Raw genomic sequence first — 24,050 nt, forward strand, 5'->3', positions numbered from 1 at the left:
CAGTATCAGTGATGCATCCAACATCTACACCCTGGTCAATCTGCCTGTGGAAAACGACCGCCAGGAAATAACCAACAGGTATGCCTGGGAGATGCGGCTGTGAAGTTTCAAAGTATTGAGGCCGTGTTTTCATCAAGTTGGAATGTGTCAGGACATCAGCCAGCATATGATCTCAATTTAATCATCTTCTTGCGCCTCTGGCACTGAGCAATTCTCCATCATCTCATTCTCTGATTCAAAAGGTTCTACTTCGTAACTGCTATACAAGATGCGTCTCCAGCTGTTCTCGTTCATCACCGTGGCCATTTTTGCCTCTATTGTCAGTGCAACTGGTTGCAGCAAATGCCTCAATCAGAACGAGGACAATATCCGTCTGGGCTGCTTCAACAAATGCAAAGAAGCTTTCAATCCCAGCAGCACTGAATACCAGGTTTGCCGCGACCAGTGCACCGAGTTTGTGTTTCAGGATCACTGCTGCACCTCTTCCTGCAGCAGCAAAGCCGACGTCTGTCTGAATGACTATTTCCACGGTGTGGGCCTGACCAAGCGCGACTCAATGGATGAGGAAGCCTATTATCGATCTCAGCTAGATGCGATTCGAGAAAATCCCGATCTACTCGATAAACGAGCGCTGCTGGTCGGTGCTGCTCCGTACCATCTGATCCGAAGCACTGAGGACTTGCACTCGCTGAATCATCCGGATTTCAATGAGACTATTGTGTACGATGTGAGCGCGGATGACGGCCCAGGGACTTTGGATCGTCGTGTTGACCGTGGCAAAGTCTGCTGCACGGCCGCCAGGACAGTATTGAAAACTGGAGTTGTTGAGGTAGGGCCAGCATTAGCAAGTGATGAATGGACCGAGGAGCAGTACGCGGGACTGGTGCTGGTTGGTTTTGGCATTGCAGGAGCATGGACTTGCAACCGTGTTTACAATGTGCAATGTCTCTTCTTCAATGCCAGGCCTGCGCCGCAACATTGAGGGGGAAGGCAGTTCAGGTGGTCTGAGGGTCCTGTTGGTTTCATGATGTGGTTTCATTTGACTGCTTATGTGGTCTTGGTAGTTGGTTATCTTATTATTGTGGCTGTACCTGTGTCATGATCATCCCATCCCTGGTGACTTGTAAGAAGTTAAGCTATATATAAAGCCCCCGCCAGCCCGTCTTAGTGCTTGGTCTTCATTACTTCTTCATCCTTCCCCGCGCCTCAGCGAAGTGCAAGTTAGTTTTTATACCTCGCTGCCAAAAAAATTCTGAAAGTATCCGGACTTTCTCTATGGAGCAAGAATCGTCAACACCAATCTATTTTCGACGGACTCTGGCAATCGCCCTTGCGCTCACTGCACTCCGTCAACTAGGATCCTGCCGTCCATCCAATCTGTTTCCCTCCCCGAACACTCTCACAGAAGAAGTCGATAAAATGTTCGCTTATGCGGTCAATACAAGCACGCTCTTCTTCGCATGGTATATCGCCGAGCCCTCCATCACCGACCCTGTTCCGATAACGAATTTAAATACATGGCGGTCTATCCTGGCCGGTGTCGTTCTTACTCTCGCTGTATGCGGCAATAACCTCCTCAAGCGCGTTCTGCTCGGATTCGCGATCGGGGCATGTTGGATCCTCGGGTGGATGATCACCTCTGTCGAGCAGCGGGCGCCCTATTGGCGGTTCCTGAAAGACGGGCTGGGTTTCACTTTGATGAGTTTGTTGCGGAAGGTCGGTCTTTAGAGGCTCGTTCTTTTGACGGTCTCCTTGGCGATGCATGTCAAGGCGGCTGTGCCACGTCTGTTGGGCTTTCTGTTCGTTCGCCAAGAGTTATTTTTGGCCAAAGTTGTTGACATGAGAGAACTATTGTGGCTTTGAGTACCGATGGTTGATTTACCTGGTATAAGCCACATATCAGAAGACTTGTTCTTGTATGGATGGCCCAATCAACCATTCCAGCTAGGGCTGTCAGCTAGGGCAGCTGCCAAGTGCCGACCTACTCTTTCTCTCTCTCTAAGATAGTTAGATGATAGATCTAGGTAGTCTCTAGATAGCATAACAGTATCAAGTTTAGCAGTTCTTTTTCTCTCCTTCTTTATAAGATTATAAGCCCTCCCCTTATTTGTTTTATATTTATGTTGTTCCCATTTAAACTGGTCATTGATTGGATATGAGCGAGACCAACCGGAGCAATCACACCGTTGGGATTTCACTATTATCATTGGGAGAGGAGTATTTATATCAGAGCGAGCAGCAAGCCCAAAAACTTGACCAGTACCTACGATTTATGAGGTCTCAATAACAGGAAAAGACGACAAAGACCGAACATTCCACATGCACTCAAGCCTAATATATCCAAGAATCGAACAGATCCATCAATATCATCTCGTCGCGCTTCCGTGCAGATTACGAATACTGGAACACTCAGTGGATGTTCTTCCACACTTCCTCGGTGTAGGCCATGCAGTTGTTCGTAATGAGATTGTAACTAGGCCACTTACGAGCATACTCCAGGCCTGCAAAAGTCAGATACCCTACAGGAAACGAAATAAAGAGACTGTCCGATTGACATACCTTCGTTTGTGATATACGCATCTGTCGAAGAAGTTTCCCCAAGATACTCGTACTTGCTGTCCTTGCTCGTCTTGACCCATTCCTGCTTCTTCTCGCTGAAATAGTGGTTCGCCCACCAGAGATTGTCCACCTGCGAGTGTACCCGTCCGCCCACGGGCGTCTGCCCCAGTCTCGTCTCTGCGTCGTCGCTGATCATCTCGAAGGCCTTACCGTCGAAGCCCTGGCGTCCGGACCGCGTGGGACTGTTGAAGAACTGGCCGACGATGAGCCGGACGTGCGAGTAGTCTGGCAGACACATATATTCCCCGTAGACGGGGGCCCATTTCTCGCGGAAGGCATAGCGTTTTCCGTGTTCGAGCCGGACGCCCTTTTCGGCAGCAGCCAAGGTCGTGGCCTCATAGTTGTCTTTGTCGACCTGCTTTTGATCAGGAAAGCGGTCTGCGCGTTGTGTTGCGAGACAGAGATTGAGGAGGACAAAGAGGAGGATAAGAATGGAGCTGAAGGCTTTCATTTTGATACTTAATAATCCTGTTGTAAGAGATGAGGCTTTGTCTAGATGATGGAGATGGTAAGGGCTTGATGTTGTTGAACTTGTGGTAATCGCATTTGAAGTCTCTTCCTTTATATAAAACTTCAGTCGGTATAATTTCCTATGACTACATGCATTTACATCAATCTCGCCCTATGGGATGTTGGATAGAGGAAAAGAGAGCTTTGCAGGGCGGTGTTTGCTCCCAACGATGGCCGATTCACTTGTTGTAGCAATGTCACCGAGTGGTTTATTGATCGGCAAAGTGAACCAACTTTATCCTACGAACACTTTAGCCCCAAGGATTCCTCCAGAAGGATACACCAGGCTGTGCTGAGAGGAAAAAGAGTCCAACTCCTGCCAAGGTCAACATGTTGGGATCTGCTCTCAAGCGGCCTTCGCCAAAAGCCCGGAGGGGCTTAGGGCTTGGCTGTTGGAAGGTCCTGCAATGAACCCTGTCTCATCGCAACTGTTGTTTCACCTTTACCCCATGTCTGCTTCAGATCTTCGGAGAGGCAGTGCTACCAAAGACATCATACACATCATTTACGTTGTCTGTCATTCGGCAACATCTTGCAAGGTCTATAACATACAGTTGATCATGAAACCCTCCGCCCCCAACGAAGAATTCCACGTTGGTAGATGCGTTCATGTCATAACACCATCTAACAAGCTCCTCTTAATCCGAAGAGCTTCGCTATCTTCTGTCCGGTGTGGGTTGACTGAATGTTGGTTCTACTTCAGAAATACACAGTCCTGTAGGAGATGTCAATATGCCTCGCTCTAGCCCCCAACACCAACAACTGGTGTCTCAAGGATCAGCTTTGCTACCAGTCGCAGCATTTGGCTTACATTGGGGTTGTTGATTGAGAACATGGGACGCATCGCGATGAAGATGGGGAGATGCGGTGACCGAGTTGGTTCGAACTGGCGGTGTTCTGTAGAGAAAATTCCAAGGCATCATCCCAAGCATTCATTTGGAGGAAATCGATATGAGAAAGCTATAAAGCTCATGGCATCTCCCAGTGCTCTGGAATTATCATCCACGACAGCAACAACCACAAATCCAGAACAGCAACTCAAACACTCGTCTTTGAACCCTTCCAGAAGATACTTCCAATACAATGCATTTCTCCAAGATTGCCATCTCTCTTGGTCTCCTGGCCACCGCCGCAAGTGCCGCTCCCAGCTTCTTCAAGGAGCGCTCTCCCATCGTTGTACGAGAGATAATCGACCTCGGCGTTACCAACGACGGTTTCGAGGATCTCGAAAAGCGTGGAAAGAGCAACTACATTTCCAGCTGCGGTTCCAATTGGATGCCCATTGAGGATGACAAGAGCAAGAGCCACTCCGGCTACCGGTCTGCCGTCGAGCAGTATTGCTACCATGTCACCCATAGCCAGGACGGGCTGCCAACTGTCATCGGCGCGGGACAGAAGCACGCGGCGATTGTCAAGAACGGATACTACCTCAAAGGGGACGTTCCTGCCGCTGTGGACTGTGAGATTCCTTACCCGGAGCTGACTTGATATTCGCTGACTGAGTATACAGTTGAAATCCACAACAAGATGAAGGATGGAGATCATACCCCCAACCAGGCTGACTGCGAAACATACCTCATGAAGATGGCCGATCCCAGCTCCAGCTGCTACGGCAGCAAGAACAAGGACACCAAGGGCGGCACTTGGCAGATTGGCAGCGATGATGTTAGCTACCACGCTCTTCCCAAGCCCAATGCTACCTAGATAGAATGCATTGTGAGACGGAGGGGAGTCGTGATCGATATCTGTCATATTGCCTGGCTTGTTATTTCTGCTTTTCTGATATTCGGTTACTTCTGTTGATTGCCTTGGTTCAGCTTTTGTTTAGATTTGGTTTCTTAAAGATTACCATTGCTCTCTATTCATCTGATTTCAAATTGCGAGTAGTCCGATCTCGCCCATAACTCGTAAATCGTTCGTAAATACTCAGTTATGTTAGGAACAAAACCCAGGATGTCCCACCTCGGCCAAAGCCTCCTTCACCACCTGCTCAAGGTTTTTCTTTAGCAGCCCCAACTCCTTGTTCCTCACTTGCCCGACAGGCTCAAAGTGGCCACTGTAGGTTCCCTTGGTAAAACCGATGTTAATGAGGCCATATCCTGCATACGCTTCACCATTTTCCCATCGTTTCTTCAAAGCAGGAATAGCCTCGTTGGTGCTGATCGACTTGCGCTCCCATTTCTCGCCAGTGAGTCGCTCGATCGTCTCAACGAGCTCCTTTTGTGTGGTGGCAAAGTCACTGGTGAAGATAATTTGGTTGGCCGTCGTGCTGGGATTGAGGAGGACGCGGTTCAGCGCCAGAGCCGTGTTGTCCAGCGTGGTCGTGGAAAAGGAACCCTCGCCGTCGTCGGTGAAGGTGATGATACGGCTGGGATAGTGTAAGCCGGGGAAGCTATTGCGCGGGGACCTTGGCACAATCAGCCATGAGTCGGTGTATCCATGTCTGTGCAGAAGAGCCCATGCCATCCGATCCACATGCTGCATGTGATGGCCGTCTAGGTTAGTCCGGTCGATTCCTTGCTGCGCAAATACTGCTGCACCGTCGCCTTGTCTTTGAATACGGGTGATAGTTCCTGCGCTTCGGGCGTATTGTTATCCAGCGCATACTCAGAAGGCACATAATGCCTGACCCCGGCGGCGATCGCGGCGTCAATAAATTTGTGCTGCTCGGCGACAGAGAAACTGGTGATCGCGTTCACGACTGCATCCTGGCCCTTGAAGGCCTTAATGAGGTTCTCAAGTAGGTAGGAGTCGGCGATGGTGATTACAGACGCGGTCGAAGGGATACTGCCGCGCGCTTTGGATGATTCTCTGGTGAGGACTGTGACTTTGAATGTGGGCTCAGACAAAAGGGACCTTAGAAGGATGCTTCTGAGGGAGCCACCACCTTGCTCGTTGAACCAGCCAAGTTTGGTCAAGTAGGAGAGGTCTTCACTTACTCTAATGATGATTATATTCTTCTACGCGTTTGTGGTCATGATATAATGTTGGACTGTATAATCTTAAGGAATGCCGATGCTGTATAAAATACCATCAAGTCATTTTCCATTTGACACTTATACTTCCCCTCTGGGGTCTTCTCTACTTGGCTTGGCATGGGTTGAGTAATCAATATACTGTAGCTGGAATAACCAGGGCGTCATGGTGGATTGAGTGGAGAAGTCGGCTTGATCACTAATATACTCCGATCAGCAATAGACGTTGCATGCGCTAGTGGTATCTATTAGGTGGCAACGGACTGTTTTGCTCCTAATATGCCAATCAATTGCCAATATAGGTAGCTATCAATTTGTTTCTCATCTGCGGTTAATCTGCCGAAGCGCGGCGGAGCAAGATAGATGATAGAGATTCCCATCGATCTCTATAGCCTAATTGAACGTAAGCTCCACTCTTGACCTATATCTGTAATCTGTACTCTGTATTGACTTGATGTCTTTCATGCCTGACTTTGTCTCATGAGTTTAACGAAACGCTTTCATCAAGTGAGCAGACGGAGCTATAAGCCTTACAGGTATTGATCTTAATCTTATCCATGCTAATTATGATGACGATGCAAATTACCCACTGAGCCAAGGGGTTTACAACAAGCCAATCGGTTTGCCTCTCAAGAGCGCCACTACAAGTGTATCACTAGACCTCAGCCCTCAGTAAGCCCTAGCAGATTGACCGTCTGGACCTAATTATTACGCTGGCCCAGAAGCAGGAGTGGTTAGTGGCATTTAGTCGACACAAGAGGAATCTTGCTTTTAGAATACTCCGTTTAGAAAGAGTACCCATTATTGAGGGACCGGGTGATTTTGTATAATGGATCGGTCTGGATTCTAAACAGATGGTCCGTATAAAAGATCATAAGATACTAGAAATCAACCTCTGGACGGGTACTAGTCGGCACATTCAGATGAAGATAGAGATCTCCGATCAAGGGCTGAAGGGCTGAGGGACCAGGAGCGGCGTATGGCACTGCGTGCAGAGTTGTGGTCATCGAGTGTGTTTCAGTCTGCCGGAGGTTGACTAGTAATAACTACTGCAAAGGATCAGGTGTGATATTGATGGCTTGTAAACGAATGTGACATGTCTATTCGCCGCTGCCTAAATTGGACAGGCGACTGCCTTATTGGGAAGGACCCTGGAAACTGCTATCTGGCCTATCAAAACGCCATCCAATAGTGTCACTTCTCCACTTCTCCACTTCTCCACTCACTCTAATCCCGATAAGGCTGCGCGACTGCCCGATCGGGGATAGCGTTGGTGAAGCATTGTTTATCAGATAATCTCATCAGATGCCATTTATTACATAGCTGAATATTTAGCTATCTTCTGCTGACAAGCTGACAGACTAGCATGCTGTAATGGGATCCATAATATAATCATGCCATATCTCGAAATCATTGGGCTGTACTGCCGCCGAGAATTTGGCCCCAGCTATCGGGTCCTCATGTCTTTAGGTGAAAGCAATAAACTACTTACACGATACCCTGCTCATGACAGCTTAAGATAAATGGCGAGACCAGCAGAGCAAGGTGAGACAATGCATGGTCAATAGACAGGGATTCATGGCTCTACGGTTAATAGGACTGTATCCCTGCCTCTTCCCCAACGTCATGCTATAAAACATCGGCCCCATCACCTCAATTAGAAGTTGTGAATTGTCCCGCTGTCTGCTCTGAAACTACATTGTGGATCGAAATCCAAACCATGGATACTGAACCTTTTGAAGAACAGTCCGACTGTCAGAACACGTCCGAACCTTCTCCTCCTACGAACAATTCAAAGCTTCTCAAGCGTGGTCGACCTAGGATAGAACGTGTTGGCGAAACAGCGGGCGAGGTGAGGTCTTGTCAACAATCTTCTGTTGGGAACTATGTCTAATTTCATTCAAGAGACGAAAAGAGCAGATCCGGCTCGCACAGCGAGCCTACCGGTTTCGCAAGGATCTCAGAATTGCAGTCCTAGATCAGAAAGTTGCCGAGCTTGAACAAACTATTCTCGCAATCCGTGACCTCTATCTCGGCATGTACACTTCTGTCGTCGACTCGGGAATTGCCATGTCTCATCCCTTCCTCGTGCAGTCGATGCAAACAAATCTTCAACTCTTGCTCTCTCTCACACAGTCAGCGTCGAGAGGTGCTGAAGATCAGCTTTTGTCCACACATCAAAGTACAGACGGTTCATGGGACGAGAGCTTTCTCGGGCACAAACCACCGCTACCGTCCCCTGCCCTGTCGAGCCAGCATCCAACGTCTGGGTCTGAACCGTTGAGGCTTCCCTTTGACAGTCCATTCGACAGCACCTCCACAAGTCCTGGAGAGGCTCCGGGGCCTTCGCCGGACCCATTCATCCTAGACCCGCTTCTGCTCTGTGATGAATACTTCTGGGAGCAACCCAGCATGGACACGAATAATGATGGGATATCCATTGGTCACTTAAGTTGACATGAATCGTCTTCAACTTGCACTTCGTCTTGTTCCTCTTAGCCACTGCGACAGTGAAATTTGAAACACTCCATCAAGTAAAATCAGTGCAGAACATCTTTCATCATGCATAATGTCTTGCGCTAAAACGAGAGAATACACTAAGTATTCCTCAAGATCAAACATGTCATCATCCCTTCCTTGCGCCTCAGTTTTACAGTTTATGCTAAGCGTTGGGTTGATGTATGGCCATGTAGCGAATTCTCTTTGTTCTCCACGTCAGGAAGTTCAGCCAGCGCCATATTCCAGGCCTCTTCCCAGTCATGCTCACAAGATGAATCATAGAAAAACCGCTGCAAAATTTGCCGTATGTCGCTCCAGTTACTCGCTGGGTATCTTTGCAGAATTGACCTCCTCAGCAGTTGTCGCTGCTTCTCTCTGCAGATGATCTGCCTGTTCCGTGGTGTCGCAACGACAGTACACATCCAAATCACACATTCAATCAGCAGGAAATCGTTCCACACCTCAGTAACGGCAGCTAATACCTCGGCACGTCGCTGAGGCTTACGAAAAATCAACGCTGCCGGATGAGTCCCCATAGCGCTGAGGTCGTCGGCAAGACACGCCAGGGTGACAGAGATGCACTTCTCAAGGTTATTTAAGTTTCTGGACATGGAGCAGCGCCACGTTTGTCTGGCCGTTGGTTCGCTTTCCTTGTTTCTAGCAAGCCAGTGTGAAAAATCCCTGACAATTCCAATCGTCTCGTCTGACAGATAGCCGCAACGGGCTAGGTCGCGAAAGCCTGGCGGTAGATCCAGAGCTGTCTCCCCCCACACCGGCAGAGGATGGGGAAACACCCCGTTTGCAAGCGTCGTAGGGGCATTTGTGATCGTGGTTTGGACGTGAAACTCGACCAGACTCATGGTTACAAGCATACTCATCCGCAGGTTTCTCCCAAAAGCATTCTCGTCGGAGCTTCCGACCGCATCGAACCCGCCACGGAGCTTGACCACCTCTCGCATTCCGTTCAGATGGACAGGACCAAACTCATAATGTCCTAAATAGTCGTCCACCGGGATCAGCAGAGCCATCCCCTGAATCAAGACGTCGTCCACCTGCTGCTGGGACAGGCGGTTGTGCAGGTCCAGCAGGACCTTGTTCCGATGGAACATGATGGCACGACTGATGTTGCCGGTAGGATCCTGACATTCCAGGCTACACAGGGTAAATGCCGACAATCCATGCAGGATCAGGTCGTGCTTTGAGGCCCATGAGAGAAGTCCGCGGCCGTATGATCCCGTGCCTACTTCGTCGAGTCCCAGAGCCTTTGCATCGTGCGGGAGAAGTACGTCAAAATCTGGACGGATATCAATGCCGTGCCTCGGAAATTAGAATGTGATGGAGAAATTACTTACAATAGCTCAGAGCTCGCGCAGTCAACGGGCCTTTTGAGGCGAATCCGTCGAACGGGTAGAACCTGCCAGCCCCAACAGGTCTCGAAACAACCATTGCCTGTGTCGAAGGTTTCCTATGTGTCTGATCATCTTCCCGGGATTCGTTCCTTTCATCAATTGTTGGCTCTTGCGAGGTATGACAATCAGGAATCTGGAGCCACTGCAGGGTCCCCTGCCTTTCTCTGTGCTTGATCTCTTCTCCCCTTCGCTTTCGTCGTCTGGTCTCGCCTCCGCGGCCACGAATGCATTGATTGCTCGTCGTGTGTTGGTGTCTTTCTTCTTTGATGGTCCGCGATAAGGAATAAACATAGTGATGAGCTGTGGACCATCACAGTCGCATTATCATGCGTTCAGATTACTATGTTTGGCAGGTGCAATGAACCACAAGAAGTCCACCCAGTTGTCTTATATCTCTTTTGATCATTATACGTTCAGTGATCCTCAATCCTGGCAAACACTCAGTGGCTGTTGAAGTTTCTCATCGGGTATGATTATGAATCTGCAGCGTGGCACTTTTTCCTCGGCGCTTATTCTCCCACACTTCTGCCCTGATTGATATGATGATCTTCAGTTGCACCATGGCCGACCATTGTCCTGATACAGAACAATGACATAATTGATATCGCGCCACTCCTGGAATGAGCTCCAGGTATCTGAGATTGTCTGCCAAGGAGTGTCCTCGTCTTGCCGGCAAATCCGATGGCTTGCAGTTCGGCGCGCAAATCGCCACAATACCTTCCTCAAACTGATTACCAATGTGATACTATGAGGCTGTAACCGGATTCACCTTCCATATGATCAATAATCAATGTATGGTTTATAATTTCGGTCTATGATTCATGGCCATCGGTGTTTGCCTGCATATCTCTCAGCTGTGCCTCCCGGGATTTACATCAATATAACAATATCCTGGAAAGATGCCGCAGATTGATTTCAAATGCTCTTGGTACTCTAAGTAAAGAACATAAGTGATACTAGCATCATCTTCAGTTGATTGTATGACCAAGGAGCATTAGTAAAAGCATCAAGTCACTCAATTAATCAAATTTGTCAGCAACAATGAAAGGTATCAAAGTTATAGCCAGCAAGCCTATATCCACAGATATACATGCAACCACTCAGTCAAATAGCATACCATACCCTAGTCTGCACCATCAGGGCACCGCATACACAGTTTCATATCAGCCCCAAGATCTCCAGTCGATTGTGCAGCCAATTCTTGAAGATTGTTCAACCTTTTTTTCAAGTGCATAGTTACCACATCATACAGAGGACTTGCGAAAGGATGACATTCCAACTCAAGTATGTCCCATCCAGAGCGCTCAATTATACTCCTTCTCCAGCTCCAGTTCCCTGTTTTCCAGTACCTTTCAACCCTCCACAACACGCTGATGGACTCCACGCCATATCGAGTCCGATACAGCTCCATCAGATCTGGTAGCAATGACTTGGTAGGTGGTCCGAAAAAGTCGTACTCACCGTAGAGGTCACCATCATAGTCAATATCTGGCTGCTCCCTAAAAGAAATATAGTGCCGAAACCAATTCTTGTGCGACATATCAAACCACACAGAATTCGGGTACTCGTTCCCTTGCTCCGCCTGATATAATTCGGGGCACAGCAGTCGGTCAAGAAGCTCACCAGGCCCGGACTTGAAAGTGACTATAACATTGCCGCACTCGCCAAGGAGTTTGAATATCTTCTCAATCGTTGGACTGATGAACTCGACCCATCCACCCGTTGGCGACAGATCCTCCCAGTCGATAGGCAGGTATCGAACCATACCATATAGATCGCCCACCCATCTCTCACCTGGCTGTCCACCTTCCAGTATCGGAGCCCATTCCAGGCAACGATAGTCTATCTCAATCCTTCTGAGGTTTTTCCGATTGTGCGGACCGATCATCCGAAGCCACTTGTATATCTTCTGCCAGTCTTTCTCTCCGAGTTCAATAGAGGTTCGAAATATATGCTGGGTGTAGAACACATGGACAGCCTCCAGATAGACTTGCTTGTTGGTAAGAAATAATTGCATAAGGGGAAAAATGAAAGGAACTGCGGGATGGAGCCTTCTTGTCTCTGTGGTATTCTGCTTGTCTTCCGAGCTATTCTTCTCAGTCTCTTTTCGCCCAAGGCGTATAGGGCTATAAGGATATCTCCCCAGAAGGATTTTGTAGGTCTGGAGACGCAACTCCGGCGGGAGATCCAGGAAGCTGATGGGATTATCGATCCCCATGGTAAGACCTACTTGACTTTCAGGGTGTATGGAAGACAAAGGTATACAGGATTGTGTTCGATTGTTGCTATAACTTTGAAAGCAAGCTCAGGTGGTAGCAGAGTAGCAGAGTCTTAAGTGTGATTGTACTTATTACGACATCCAACCAGAGATTGCACATGGCTTTAACCCACGTCGGAAATGCGATTCTGGCTTAGTAGAGAATTGTTACCAAGGACAAGTTCTGATCTTGTCAAGTATTTTTAAAATTATAATTTGTATAGGTAACAGTAGATGGATTATGGAATACACATTAGATGAGAGAGTTAGGCGAGGTTATTCGATTTACGCATACCAGAGGTCAGTCCCAAGACAATCAACTCATAATGCAAGTCCTCTTACGTCCGGACTCATCACTAATGTGTTGACAACAATCCGCAGCCCGAAATCTGATTGATATTCAATTCTATATCAGTTGAGTCATGACATGCATGTTGGTAAGAAGTCCCTACTAAATGAGTGTACGGAGTTGGACCAAAGTTTGCTTCACATATCCAGATGGTGAGGGCTGGACCGTCATAGAATGCTGCGTCGCAAGACACCTTCACGATCAGCTTAAGAAACCGGCCAATTCTCGTCTTTAATGGCAGTACTATCCACTCCGAGAGTGATATACCCGACCAACCCCTTGGAAAGATCGTTGTCATCAATTTGCACGACTGAGACAACAGGATTGAAGCCGTTCACCGTGCTCTTCGAGAACTCCATATCTTCGGCGTTTGTAGTACGGTTTATCTGCGTGTGAGAGGCATAGGGCTCCATACCCATGATCTTCTCCTCGACTTCCTCCTCAAAGTACAGTTGTCCGGTGTTAATGGTGTTTTCAAAGACAGGGGTACCATTTTCACGTAAGGTCCAGTCCGTATGCACCTGAACATGGATATGAACTTTAGCATCCTGGTGTAATTTTATCCTTTGTCAACATCATACCACTGCACAGATCAGTTAGTAAGTCTTCAGCTGCGCACTCACGTCTTCTAGCACAGAAAACAGGATGGAAAGAGTTACTGACGAACAAGATCTCAACAACGCTCGCTTCTCACAGGCTCTACCGACACTTGAAGATGTCTTGAATCCGACAGCTTCTTTCCCGTTTAGCCTCGATTCTTTCATAGAGTTTCTGGCCCGATATGACCAACTCGGGCCATTCGAGATCACACTGGAAGTCAGAGGGAGCTACTATTTTTTTTTCCAACAGCTTGGTGGGATCGGAGCAAGTCACTGTCCACTACAGCATCTGTCTTCACTCTACCGGGGGAAGCAGCCCTACTTGAGAGAGCTTGAAGTGTAGGAAACCGTGGCCCATCTAATACTGACTTTTGGATACAGCTATAACTTCAGGCGCGGACGGACGAAGAGCCTACAGAGCTATTATGCAACTTGTTAGGCTACATCTGGTTAATAGAGTGTTGATTGGTCGATTCATCTATAACCCCTTCTCTGTAACAAATTCTCCTATCATCAACGATCTTTGAAACTAAGTCTGGCTACCTGACCGTATCAAATCTTCCACAAGGGCATTCATATTCGGAGGGCGCCCAAGGAAATTCTCCAACATCCGCAATAGGTTCTGTTGACTTCCACCGTGTTCTAGAACTCCGCGACGGTACTTATCCCACGTATCTCTATTATACGGGTCATGGGCAAAGACAGAGAGGAACAAATCCTGGGCCACAGCCGTGCAACTTTTTCTGTTAGTATTACCTGTTGCCATAACTGGGGATAACATACCATAAGTAAGCATAGTAACAAACATCATAACCAGCCGTTAGATGAGCGAACGTCCCAAACGCAAACCCATTTCTGCATTCAGAAAAATCCATTCCCTCTATCTCCTCACGTAGGTCATACCACAGTTTTTGTAGATCGAGGCCTGCAATCTCCTTGTCCGTACTTAGTGAGTGTATCTGTAGATCAAAGATCGATATTGACCTAATCCAGATCATTAGTGTCTGTAACATGGCAGGAATCATAGCAGACGCCCACATACAGCTGATACAAATGGTAAAGTCCCCTGTTGAAGTACCGATATTTGATGAGGCTCTCTACCAAGTCATTTGGAATTTCCTTTGGCGGATCTGGCTCGCCAGGATGTTGTTTGCGCCAGTCTGCTAGATAATTCTGGTGTAGTGTGGTGTAATGACAGCTGAGTCCCTTCAGGACATCTTTCATCCAACACCAATTCTCGAGCATAATGCTAGGCGTCTCACCAAAGTCAGGGGGCAGTCTGTAGCCATGGAAGCGGGTATATTTCGTCCTGGCTAATAGGTCATGGATGCCATGACCCATCTCTGTAATATGCACCTATTAGGCTATATATCCAAGTAGTGGTTCGGCTTTCATATACTTGCCGTGGAAGAGAGTCACAACCTGGTTATGCTTGAGTAAAGCACAACTAGTAGGGGTTGGAGTTGGAAATGAACACATTAGAATCGTAGAAGGGTATTGTCTGCTTCCATCTGGCCGTAGATAGCCCTATATCGGTCATCAGTAAAGGCCAACCATGAGTGAAATAAGGAAGGAACAAATACACATTGGATATTCACGCTTTGGTTGCCTCGATACTTATTTTCTCTCCACAATAGATCGAAATAGAGATACCCAATAAACCCATCGTCTTTCGTATCCCATACGGAGAACACCCGTACTGTATCATGCCAGACGACATCCCTTGTCAGCTTTTCGGATGGGTTCTCAGATTAAGCAAAGAGGCAAAGATGCCTAGCATGTTAGTTGCAGTTCTCTCCAGCGGGAAGAACTCTGAGATCTTCAGCTGGTCAACTTCAAACTCACGTTGCACCAGCCGCTCATAGTATCGCTTTTCCCAGGGGGGAAACCTATCTCCGGCTTCTTTATCACCGAATTGGCCTCTCGCTCGTAGATCTTCTAGCCGTCGACGCTGCAATACTGCGATCTCACCTTGGCCATAGGGACAAAGAGTGGCCTGTAGTTGACGTAGGAATCCTTTCACCCATTCTGTGGTCTTCACCATGCGCCTCTCGATCCTTAATGCCGTGTGACTTGGATATTTCAGGACCTGTGCCTGCCGAGCACGGCGCTTGATAATATCTTCAAATAGCGGCATATTCTCCTTCAGCTTCAAATTATCCTCCAGAAACATTCTCTTGCGAGTTTCTGAAGAATGAGCATGTGTTAATACAGCCAGTGTTCCTCCATTTGCGAATGGCACAAACTTCTTCCGTTGCTGGTGCTTTTCATTAGTCAATTCGCCTTCTGCTGGAGAATCGCGCCACTTCGCCAACTCATCTCCTGGCACTCCATCCAACTCCTCTAACGTAAACCATACTCCCCCGGCCTCCCTAGCCAAATTCTGCTGAAACCTCCTTTCTAACTGCGCAATCTCCATATTGCGCTTCTGGTACTCCTCCAACTCCACGTGCCCTAGGATGCCATGACCAGCATGCCTATACTCCAAGAGCTCCTTCTCTAGCAAGTGCTTCGATTCCGCGTCCAGCGCCTGGAACTCCGGCTTCTCTATTGCCGCCTCTAGAAGTCTGAAAAAGGGTTCATCTGCTGCCCATAGTGCCGAGGCTTTAAGGTACAACTTTCGGGCCTCATCGAACGCGCCTTGTGTATCGAGGGACGGAGACCCATATTGGAGCATGTCAATCATGCCTAGCTCGCCTTGGACGGCATTTTCGACATCCACTAAGGGAAGAATGACATTGCTGAAGGTTGCAGTGGAAGGAGTAGTTGTTTGGAGGATTTGGGTGCGGATAGCGTTGTATTTGTTGATTACGCGGTGCATCGCTGGAACGATCTCATCCGCGGTTGGGACATAGGGAAGGGGCTGTGGGAGCGACATTTCGTTTGAACTGGTTGAGCGTCTCAGTTGTAGATAAACTCGGATTAGGTCAACATGTGGATTCTGACGAGTAGGTAGATACTGGGATGGATGTTTTAGAAGAAAAGCGGGGTGGGGTTTTATTTGTACTGAGAGGTGGCCCTACCCATGTGGGTCTCCTGGTAGGATTATCAGGACACTAGGTACCTCCTTTCATCCCGGCAAACCAGTTACCTGATGCGGGGATCATTTCTGGCTTGTCATCATAAACAGTTGGGCCAGCACTTGAAGTTGGAGTTGAGCTTCGCCGAGTCTCGCCTGGCGATATCAAACCTGTCATCGAGTCCTGATGTGGTTCACGCGATTCTAGCTGTCAAACACATGAGACCTGTACTTTCTGAATGGCAGTAATGGCTCTGGTTGATCTCTATTAGAACATACCAATTCAAAATCTGCGCTTTCCATAATCTCTTTGGTGATTCACAGTTTCCCCCTTATAGAAAATTACAAAGAATGATCAAAAGAGGGTAGGGAAGTGCTCCCAAAATCGTAGTTTCTTTGGTCTTGTTTGAGAGACTCTGCTTTGCTGTAGAATGTATACCCCAATAGCGTTCTAAGCGCTGGGAAGAAATAAAAATCTGGCTGTTGGAAGATTCTTATAATGTGGGAGAATCTCAGCCTTGTGCTTCAGCGTGCAGCAGGCCAATAAAGAGGCGATATGCCAATGAGGATGCCTATTTTTAATCCGCCATGCAGACCACAAGGCACAAACTGATATCATTCAAGACCATTCATTATGAAGTACATGGGATAGTTTTGAGAGAGCTAGGGGGTGTGGTGTTACCCAGCGCGGTTTGGATCGAACCAGGCCCTACCTTTAGCCTGCACACTCTTTTGCTTTGCTACAATAAGAATATGTAGCTGGCAGAGATTTCGTCCCATAGTGTGGTTTATCAACACATCACTGGATCGCGATCATGTTTGGGAAATATAATGTGTGTAAGTGGCTAGGCTAGGTTACACCGAGGGTTATGTGCATCAAGTGATGTGACTCGTTTTTGCCCTGTATGTGAATGTAAGGAAACGTATCCACGAGCCCCTGAAACACAGACATGAGGTCTCTGTAGGGACGACTAGTCAGAAGAAACTTGACTTTCCCCAAATCTGCTTTTGTCCCATGATATATACCGTAAGGCAAGGCAATGGTCCTATAGCACCTCCATGAACACAGGCGGGTATAACGTTGCTATAGATTTTCTGAGTGAGATCCAGTGTTTTTGTATTCAAGAGAGACTCAGATTGTACAGCGAGATCCCTAGCCGCCCCAGTGTAACCAACGCTCTTGTCCTTCAAGCCGAACCGGCGCCACTGCTTCGCCAGTAAGCTCAGTAGTATCTCAGTCGCATTCATCCGCGTGACGGTGCAGCCAGGAAAGAATTGATTGATTGTATCCTCGAGCGAATAACAAGGCATCCTGGCTGGAATCATGATTTGCTCGGAAATAGTGTAGAGAAATGGCGTCGAAGGCAAAACAGGGATGATATGGGGGCTTAAATAATAGCACACACAGCGGTCAAGCCTGCCTGATGGCAGGTGCGTGGAAATTACAGGTAAACAATTTAGGTAGCTAGCATGCTTCATGGCTCATGCTTTAAATCAAATCCTTGCCCAATGTCAACATTAGCGCGCCTCCTTTAGACCTTCACAACAGGACCATTTCTTTCCGTGTTGAGCAAATAGATACAGAGTTAAGGATAATAATTAGCCATCTCGTGTGCTAACTTCATTCCAAGATCACAAGGCCTTGTTTGCAATGAGAAAAACCATGAGAAAATTATGCTTCTTGCTCCCTAGGCCCTTACTCTCGCCTGGATCTTTTCCTCATCGTGGTCTCATTTCCAAGAAGGGGAACCAGCCATATCTTCCACGCCAAACCTCCCATGCATTCTCTCTCACTACATTCAAATCAATGGTACCGACAGTCTTGTATGAGCCTATTGAAGATGTGGAAAGAATGGAATATTACCGGGCTGGGGGCTATCACCCAGTAACAATTGGGGATCGTTTCAACGATCGCTATCGGGTAGTGCATAAGCTCGGCCATGGTACATACTCGACGATTTGGCTGGCCCGAGACGAGAGATGCAACAGATACGTTGCAGTCAAGATCTGTACGGCAGATTCGAAACCACATGAGATTGACGTGCTGTCCAAACTCTCGAAACCCCAGCTGTTTTCAGACGTAGGCAGAACTATGATTCCTTCAATCTTGGATAGATTCAGCATTCAAGGCCCAAATGGCAACCACGTCTGTTTGGTAACTAGCCCAGCAAGGATGAGCCTTTCTGATGCAAAGAATGGATCATGGATCAGCCTTTTCCAGCTTGAGGTGGCCCGAGCGTTAGCAGCGCAGCTTGTGATTGCTGTTCATTATATACATTCACAAGGGTTCGTCCATGGAGACCTTCATCATGGAAACATCCTCCTCCAACCGTCCCGTGAATTCGATCAGTTATCCACTGAAAGGCTGTACGAGCAGTATGGGGAGCCGGTACTCGAGCCAGTCAATCGATTAGATGGCCAAAAGCTCCCGCCAGGTGTCCCACAATATGGTATATTACCTGTCTGGCTTGGGAAAGAGTGAAAATATTACACTCCCAGAAGCCAGGATCCTCCTTTCGGACTTTGGTGAAGCATTCTCTCCGCAAGAAAAGAGATTCGAGTCTCATACGCCTCTTCTGATCCGCCCTCCAGAGACCCGATTTGAGCCAACTAAGCCTCTTAACTTTTCATCCGATATCTGGACGCTTGCCTGCACCATCTGGGATATCATTGCCCAGAGATCTCTATTTGAAGGCTTTCTTACCAACGAAGACGATATGACTTGCCAGCAGATTGACGCACTTGGCCAGTTGCCGACTGAATGGCGGGAAAAATGGGAGGCACATCGAGACAAGTTCACTGAGCATGGAGAGCCGATGGACCAATCCCGATCTCCATATCAATCATGGGAGGATCGCTTTGAAACAAGCGTGCAGCGACCGCGGATAGCGGAGGGAATGCCGCCTCTTGAATCGAGCGAACAAGATTCTCTTTCCTCAATGTTGCGCTCCATGCTTTCCTTTAGGCCGGAGGATCGTCCTTCTGCTCAGCAGGTTCTCGAGTCTGAGTGGATGGTGAAATGGGCTCTGCCCGAGTACGAGAAGATTCGCAACACTCAACAATAGCAAGGTGCGCATGGTCTGAATACTGTATTATGTCTAGTAAAACCCATGATTAGATGCTGGTGACACCTTTTCTTTAGCCCACACGATCAGTATATATAATGACAGTGAAATTTCGATGTGTCCCTTTTGTACAAATAGTCCGCCAACAGGGACATATCATATCATTCACTCTTGTTGAACACATTTACACTACTATTTCTACTACGCTAGGAAAGGTCGTCTAGACACCTTTTTAGTTGTGGTTTCATGATTAACAAGGTTCACGGCATGTATTACCTACTGCCACTACCTCTAAGAATTTACTATCTATATAAACTAAAGCTTGGTTGATATAGCATTGTTACCATATCTTTTGACGCACAGTTCAACATATAACTCATTAAGATATTACTGGCTGGTAAGCTGAGTCGTTTGGCGATGGAATAATATTCCATGTAAGTCCTCCGGCGGTGCTTCTCGCTGGGACACGAGCGTATGATCCGGTGGCCTTGGACTATTTGCAGCATCCAGGATAACGTCCCAGTGACGTCGAAAGATACCTTCAGCATGCGTCGTCTCTAACCATAGGATACATTTGATACGCACAAGAACATCGTCCCAGCTCGTCAATTGTAATTCAGCGGCCAGCGCCCGTGCTCTTTCCATGAACCACTGGTAGAGAGGCGTGCCGCTCGAGGCGACGAGGCCATTCGAAATAAGCCATAGATCAAGCGAACCAGGCACGTGGGGTGTTGAGTAGAGTCTTGTTAGTTGCTCCATGAACCGGGCAACTATCATGTTCAATATGACCGCATGCGAGTAATACGTCGGCCCCTGAATGGTGAACATGTAGAGTATAATTGCGTAACGAATGGATTCGGTAACCGGTGAAGAATGAGGGCTGGACATGTCCGGAGCCGAGAAGAGAAGTCGATGGACAACAAAGCATGTGAGATCATGGAGTCGCGCGGGTGTGAAAGGTGTGTATCGCATCCGTTGGAATGCGTTGAGGAGGCGGATAAACACATTCCAGACTGAATAGTCGATATACAGGCTGCTAAGCTCTGATATATTGTCGGGCAGGAGTGTCGTGTCCAACTGCCATTCAGGAATGGGAGGTATGCCGTCTCCAATTCCGAGGTCATCCTGGGTCTTGAATTGAGGATGACCCTTGATAAGTAACGATACCCTGCAGGCGTGTAAACCGTCTACCTCTATTCCTGTCGACTTTTGGGAAGAAGACTTACCAACTGACCATTCTCGCCGTCAAAGGGCTCGTCTGCCTCACGGAATTGATCCCACCCCTCAGGTTGACCAGTCTTTTGACTCCATCGACATGCATCTCGCTGACGCGGATGTTGCCCTTGCCAAACTGAAGCATAGTGCGTCAATAACGGGCCCAAGAGAAAGAAACAGAGCGCGAGGGCAAATCTCACTTCGATAGCTGCCAAGGTGATGACGGAATTCATCGTGACGTCCTGCATGGCCAGTGACAAGTCGTCAATCTTGCGTCTCAGCAACGCCACTGACTCTGCCATAAGAAGCTCGGAGGTTTGAAAGCCCCTCTGGGCCAACAACTCCTCATCAAGACATGCTGTCTGGAGGGAGACGTGAAACAGTGCCGGGTCGCCCAAAGCAAGTGGCCACCACGAGACAAGGAACGGGTTGGACGTTGGGTTCAAGTCGAGAGGATAGTATTCGAACGCAATCTTGTGGATAACTAAGCCGATAAGCTACGGCTTTGGCAGACCAATTGGAGGAATACGTACAGGTATGGATGAGACGTTGGACGTGCTCTCGGGGCAGTTTCGTCGGCGGGTATGATTCGAAAGGATCCAGGATACCAAATTGGGAGTCTGTTAGAGTTACCAGTCCGTGTGCTGGCTTTGCTGATCTGCCTTCTCCACGCCCGGGAGCAGCGGGTGGCTGCGCGGTCCACGGCTCGTTCGCATAGACGCACAGGACGTCGCGCTTGGTGCAGCGAGAGCAGCGTGGGATGCGCAGGTCGCAGCTCAGTTTAGACTTGGCGCATGCAGCACAGGACCGACGAAGGGTTTGGCGCATTTTGAAAGCGACATGTCCTGTACGTTGCAATGAGCGACGAAGTGAGGGAGAGTGGTGGTGCTGAAAGCTGACAGCCTGAGGGGTCAGGCTCCAAGGCATCCCGGCATGTTCATCGGTTTTTAAGGCTGTCGTGCGTCAGCCCTAACCAAAAGTAGACTAGACTCCGACCATAAATTATGCAGTGTCGGAGTCTAGTCCTAATCGGGCAACTGCGATGCGAATAACTACATGTCCCTGCGAGAGCATCCAGTTACTAAGCACCGAAATCAACATGACTCGCAAGTAGCCGAGCCAAACAAGGGATCAATGTACCGTGTTCTTCCCCTTTTCTCAAGGCAAAGACAAGACCAAACAAGAAGGGTGCACTGAGGAGGGTTCAACACCGACTTCAACCCGTCGACCCATCTTTCACTGGTATAAAGACTGAGTACCATCTTTTCTGAGATTCGGAAGCTTTTCTCTATCGTCCAGTTGCCGTCTTACGCAAGATGTCTGTTGGAATTGACAACACCTCCAGTGCTCAACCTGAGCTGGCGCAGACATGGCCTCAAAGTATTTTCCACCTGCAAAGCCCTCGGCCGGGCTTTCTGGCAGGCTGGTCCGCCTGGCAGTATGTCGTGACCTTTTTGCTCGGCGTAGTGGTCTATGACCAAGGTAACCGCTCATATCGAGTCTGAAAGGCATTTATAAAGCTGACACCGTCTCAGTGATGTACATTAAGCGAAAGGGTTCCATTGCCGGGCCAACTTTCAAGATTCCGCTCATGGGCCCGTTCCTTCAGGCACTTCATCCCAGATTCGAAGCATACATTGAGCAGTGGGCCAGTGGACCTCTCAGCTGTGTATCGGTCTTCCACAAGTATGTCCACTCTGCCCCCCGTTGCGAAATCGACAAGCTTGTTCGAGCGAACCGGGAATCCCCTACTTACAAGTTGCACTCTAGATTCGTCGTCCTGGCCTCCGATCGAGATCTAGCTCACAAAGTCTTTAAGTCACCCGCATACGCTGAGCCATGCATCGTGCCCATTGCAAAGGACCTCTTGGGCCACAAAGCGTGGGTTTTTCTGCAAGGGAAAGCCCACGCTGAGTACCGGCGGGGATTGACTCCTTTGTTCACCAACAAGGCCATTGCCACCTACCTCCCTGTCCAGGAGAGGGTTCTCGCGGACTACTTCGACAAATTTGTTGCCGCAAGCGAGAGAAATGATGGACGACCGATGGCATTCATGACCATGTTCCGCGAGATCAACTGTGCACTTTCCTGCCGCACGTTCTTCGGTGATTACATCTCTCAGGACGCGGTCAAGAAGATTGCTAACGATTTCTACCTTGTGACTGCGGCGATGGAACTGGTGAATATTCCACTCTCAGTGTACATCCCCTTCACCAGACCCTGGCTCGGGAAGCGGACGGCCGATGCGGTCCATGCCGAATTTGCTAGATGTGCAGCCGCATGCAAGGCAAACATGGCTAAGGGCGCGACACCGACTTGCATCGTCGACCACTGGGTCCTGCACATGATGGAATCGAATCGGTACCGCGAGCGGATTGCTGCAGGCGAGACCGACGTGGAGAAACCGACGAATCTGATCCGCGAATTCACAAATGAGGAAATCAGCGAGACGTTGTTCACCTTCCTCTTTGCGTCCCAGGACGCCTCGAGCAGCGCCACAACATGGATGTTCCAGATCCTTGCCCAACGGCCCGACGTCCTCCAGCGCGTGCGCGAGGAGAACCTGGCCGCCAGAGGAGGCGACCCGAACAAGCCCTTCGATCTGCCCATGTTGGAGTCCCTCACCTACACCAACGCAGTCATCAAAGAGCTTCTCCGTCACCGGCCACCCGTCATCTTCGTGCCGTACCTTGCGACAAAGGATTTCCCCATCACGCCAGACTACACTGTCCCGAAGGGTTCTATGATCGTCCCTTCCTGCTACCCAGCTCTGCATGACCCGGATGCGTACCCCAACCCCGAAGTCTTCGACCCCGATCGCTGGGTATCCGGAGATGCCGAGTCCAAGACGAAGAACTGGCTTGTGTTTGGCGCAGGGCCGCATGACTGCCTCGCAAGGAGATATGTGCCGCTATCTATGGCCGGAATGGTTGGCAAGGCAGCGCTGGAGCTTGATTGGGAGCATCATCCCACACCGAAGTCGGAGGAAATTAGGGTCTTTGCCACGTTGTTTCCCATGGTAAGTACTCACTATCTTTCTGCCTTGCTCTACGTTAGTTGTTCTCGCGTTAATTCTCGGCAGGACGGGTGTCAGTTGGTTTTTAAGAAACGGCCTTAGAAGAGCGTTGGTGTAATTGCAATCCAGTCCACCTAGACAAGTCCAGGCATCTGTAACGAATAAACATGAGACAGTCTTCATGGAATAATGCTGCTAATGAGTGGCCTTGCTGAAAAAGCCAATTTCATGACGGCTGGGCCTAGACTGGGTTTAGATGATGACTTGTAGTATATCACCGTTGACTACTTAATAATAGAATGGGACCGGAACAAGTCTCTCTTTATCACCTTTGTGCCCAGATATAACGGACGTCTTTCAGTCTGTCCATATTTCAAGTGAGTGAAGGAGCTAGTTTAGGGGTCTTCACAGGTATAGTTTGGTTCACTAAGCTTTGTAATTCTGTGCATGATATAGTATTAAGGAGTCACTAAATAATGACGGTCTAATGAATATCCTGGTGGCATACCCAAGCGGGA

The 24,050-nt window shown here is 48.6% G+C and overlaps 12 protein-coding genes across 12 annotated transcripts; 6 read left to right on the top strand and 6 right to left on the bottom strand.

The window, feature by feature from the left end:
• Positions 1 to 268: 268 nt before the first annotated feature.
• On the top strand, positions 269 to 982 carry CDV56_103447 (uncharacterized protein; the record flags this gene model as incomplete). Its single annotated transcript, XM_026757066.1, has 1 exon — positions 269 to 982. The coding sequence occupies one exon, from the start codon at positions 269 to 271 to the stop codon at positions 980 to 982; it is 714 nt and encodes a 237-aa protein (XP_026612368.1).
• Positions 983 to 1,275: 293 nt separating this feature from the next.
• CDV56_103564 (uncharacterized protein) lies at positions 1,276 to 1,728 on the top strand (the record flags this gene model as incomplete). The annotated part of the gene is made up of 1 exon (XM_026757183.1): positions 1,276 to 1,728. The coding sequence occupies one exon, from the start codon at positions 1,276 to 1,278 to the stop codon at positions 1,726 to 1,728; it is 453 nt and encodes a 150-aa protein (XP_026612369.1).
• Positions 1,729 to 2,409: 681 nt separating this feature from the next.
• CDV56_103676 (uncharacterized protein) lies at positions 2,410 to 3,070 on the bottom strand (the record flags this gene model as incomplete). Its single annotated transcript, XM_026757295.1, has 2 exons — positions 2,410 to 2,501; positions 2,560 to 3,070. 2 exons carry the CDS (start codon positions 3,068 to 3,070, stop codon positions 2,410 to 2,412), a joined length of 603 nt encoding a protein of 200 aa, XP_026612370.1.
• A 1,142-nt stretch (positions 3,071 to 4,212) lies between these two features.
• Positions 4,213 to 4,833, top strand: CDV56_103861 (uncharacterized protein; the record flags this gene model as incomplete). Its single annotated transcript, XM_026757480.1, has 2 exons — positions 4,213 to 4,588; positions 4,640 to 4,833. 2 exons carry the CDS (start codon positions 4,213 to 4,215, stop codon positions 4,831 to 4,833), a joined length of 570 nt encoding a protein of 189 aa, XP_026612371.1.
• A 231-nt stretch (positions 4,834 to 5,064) lies between these two features.
• CDV56_103945 (aromatic alcohol reductase) lies at positions 5,065 to 6,178 on the bottom strand (the record flags this gene model as incomplete). Its single annotated transcript, XM_026757564.1, has 3 exons — positions 5,065 to 5,572; positions 5,662 to 6,089; positions 6,161 to 6,178. The coding sequence occupies 3 exons, from the start codon at positions 6,176 to 6,178 to the stop codon at positions 5,065 to 5,067; spliced, it is 954 nt and encodes a 317-aa protein (XP_026612372.1).
• Positions 6,179 to 7,824: 1,646 nt separating this feature from the next.
• Positions 7,825 to 8,561, top strand: CDV56_104225 (bZIP transcription factor; the record flags this gene model as incomplete). The annotated part of the gene is made up of 2 exons (XM_026757844.1): positions 7,825 to 7,956; positions 8,010 to 8,561. The coding sequence occupies 2 exons, from the start codon at positions 7,825 to 7,827 to the stop codon at positions 8,559 to 8,561; spliced, it is 684 nt and encodes a 227-aa protein (XP_026612373.1).
• A 200-nt stretch (positions 8,562 to 8,761) lies between these two features.
• Positions 8,762 to 12,230, bottom strand: CDV56_104316 (uncharacterized protein; the record flags this gene model as incomplete). The annotated part of the gene is made up of 3 exons (XM_026757935.1): positions 8,762 to 9,897; positions 9,956 to 10,017; positions 11,362 to 12,230. The coding sequence occupies 3 exons, from the start codon at positions 12,228 to 12,230 to the stop codon at positions 8,762 to 8,764; spliced, it is 2,067 nt and encodes a 688-aa protein (XP_026612374.1).
• Positions 12,231 to 12,824: 594 nt separating this feature from the next.
• Positions 12,825 to 14,462, bottom strand: CDV56_104681 (uncharacterized protein; the record flags this gene model as incomplete). Its single annotated transcript, XM_026758300.1, has 3 exons — positions 12,825 to 13,139; positions 14,024 to 14,201; positions 14,260 to 14,462. 3 exons carry the CDS (start codon positions 14,460 to 14,462, stop codon positions 12,825 to 12,827), a joined length of 696 nt encoding a protein of 231 aa, XP_026612375.1.
• Positions 14,463 to 14,943: 481 nt separating this feature from the next.
• Positions 14,944 to 16,095, bottom strand: CDV56_104869 (uncharacterized protein; the record flags this gene model as incomplete). Its single annotated transcript, XM_026758488.1, has 1 exon — positions 14,944 to 16,095. One exon carries the CDS (start codon positions 16,093 to 16,095, stop codon positions 14,944 to 14,946), a length of 1,152 nt encoding a protein of 383 aa, XP_026612376.1.
• Positions 16,096 to 18,650: 2,555 nt separating this feature from the next.
• On the top strand, positions 18,651 to 19,301 carry CDV56_105157 (uncharacterized protein; the record flags this gene model as incomplete). Its single annotated transcript, XM_026758776.1, has 1 exon — positions 18,651 to 19,301. The coding sequence occupies one exon, from the start codon at positions 18,651 to 18,653 to the stop codon at positions 19,299 to 19,301; it is 651 nt and encodes a 216-aa protein (XP_026612377.1).
• Positions 19,302 to 19,688: 387 nt separating this feature from the next.
• CDV56_105240 (Zn(II)2Cys6 transcription factor) lies at positions 19,689 to 21,344 on the bottom strand (the record flags this gene model as incomplete). The annotated part of the gene is made up of 4 exons (XM_026758859.1): positions 19,689 to 20,469; positions 20,528 to 20,652; positions 20,717 to 21,000; positions 21,050 to 21,344. The coding sequence occupies 4 exons, from the start codon at positions 21,342 to 21,344 to the stop codon at positions 19,689 to 19,691; spliced, it is 1,485 nt and encodes a 494-aa protein (XP_026612378.1).
• A 488-nt stretch (positions 21,345 to 21,832) lies between these two features.
• On the top strand, positions 21,833 to 23,634 carry CDV56_105416 (uncharacterized protein; the record flags this gene model as incomplete). Its single annotated transcript, XM_026759035.1, has 3 exons — positions 21,833 to 21,998; positions 22,052 to 23,535; positions 23,599 to 23,634. 3 exons carry the CDS (start codon positions 21,833 to 21,835, stop codon positions 23,632 to 23,634), a joined length of 1,686 nt encoding a protein of 561 aa, XP_026612379.1.
• Positions 23,635 to 24,050: the final 416 nt, after the last annotated feature.

Source organism: Aspergillus thermomutatus, assembly GCF_002237265.1.
Source record: "Aspergillus thermomutatus strain HMR AF 39 chromosome Unknown NODE_175, whole genome shotgun sequence".
NCBI lineage: Eukaryota > Fungi > Ascomycota > Eurotiomycetes > Eurotiales > Aspergillaceae > Aspergillus > Aspergillus thermomutatus.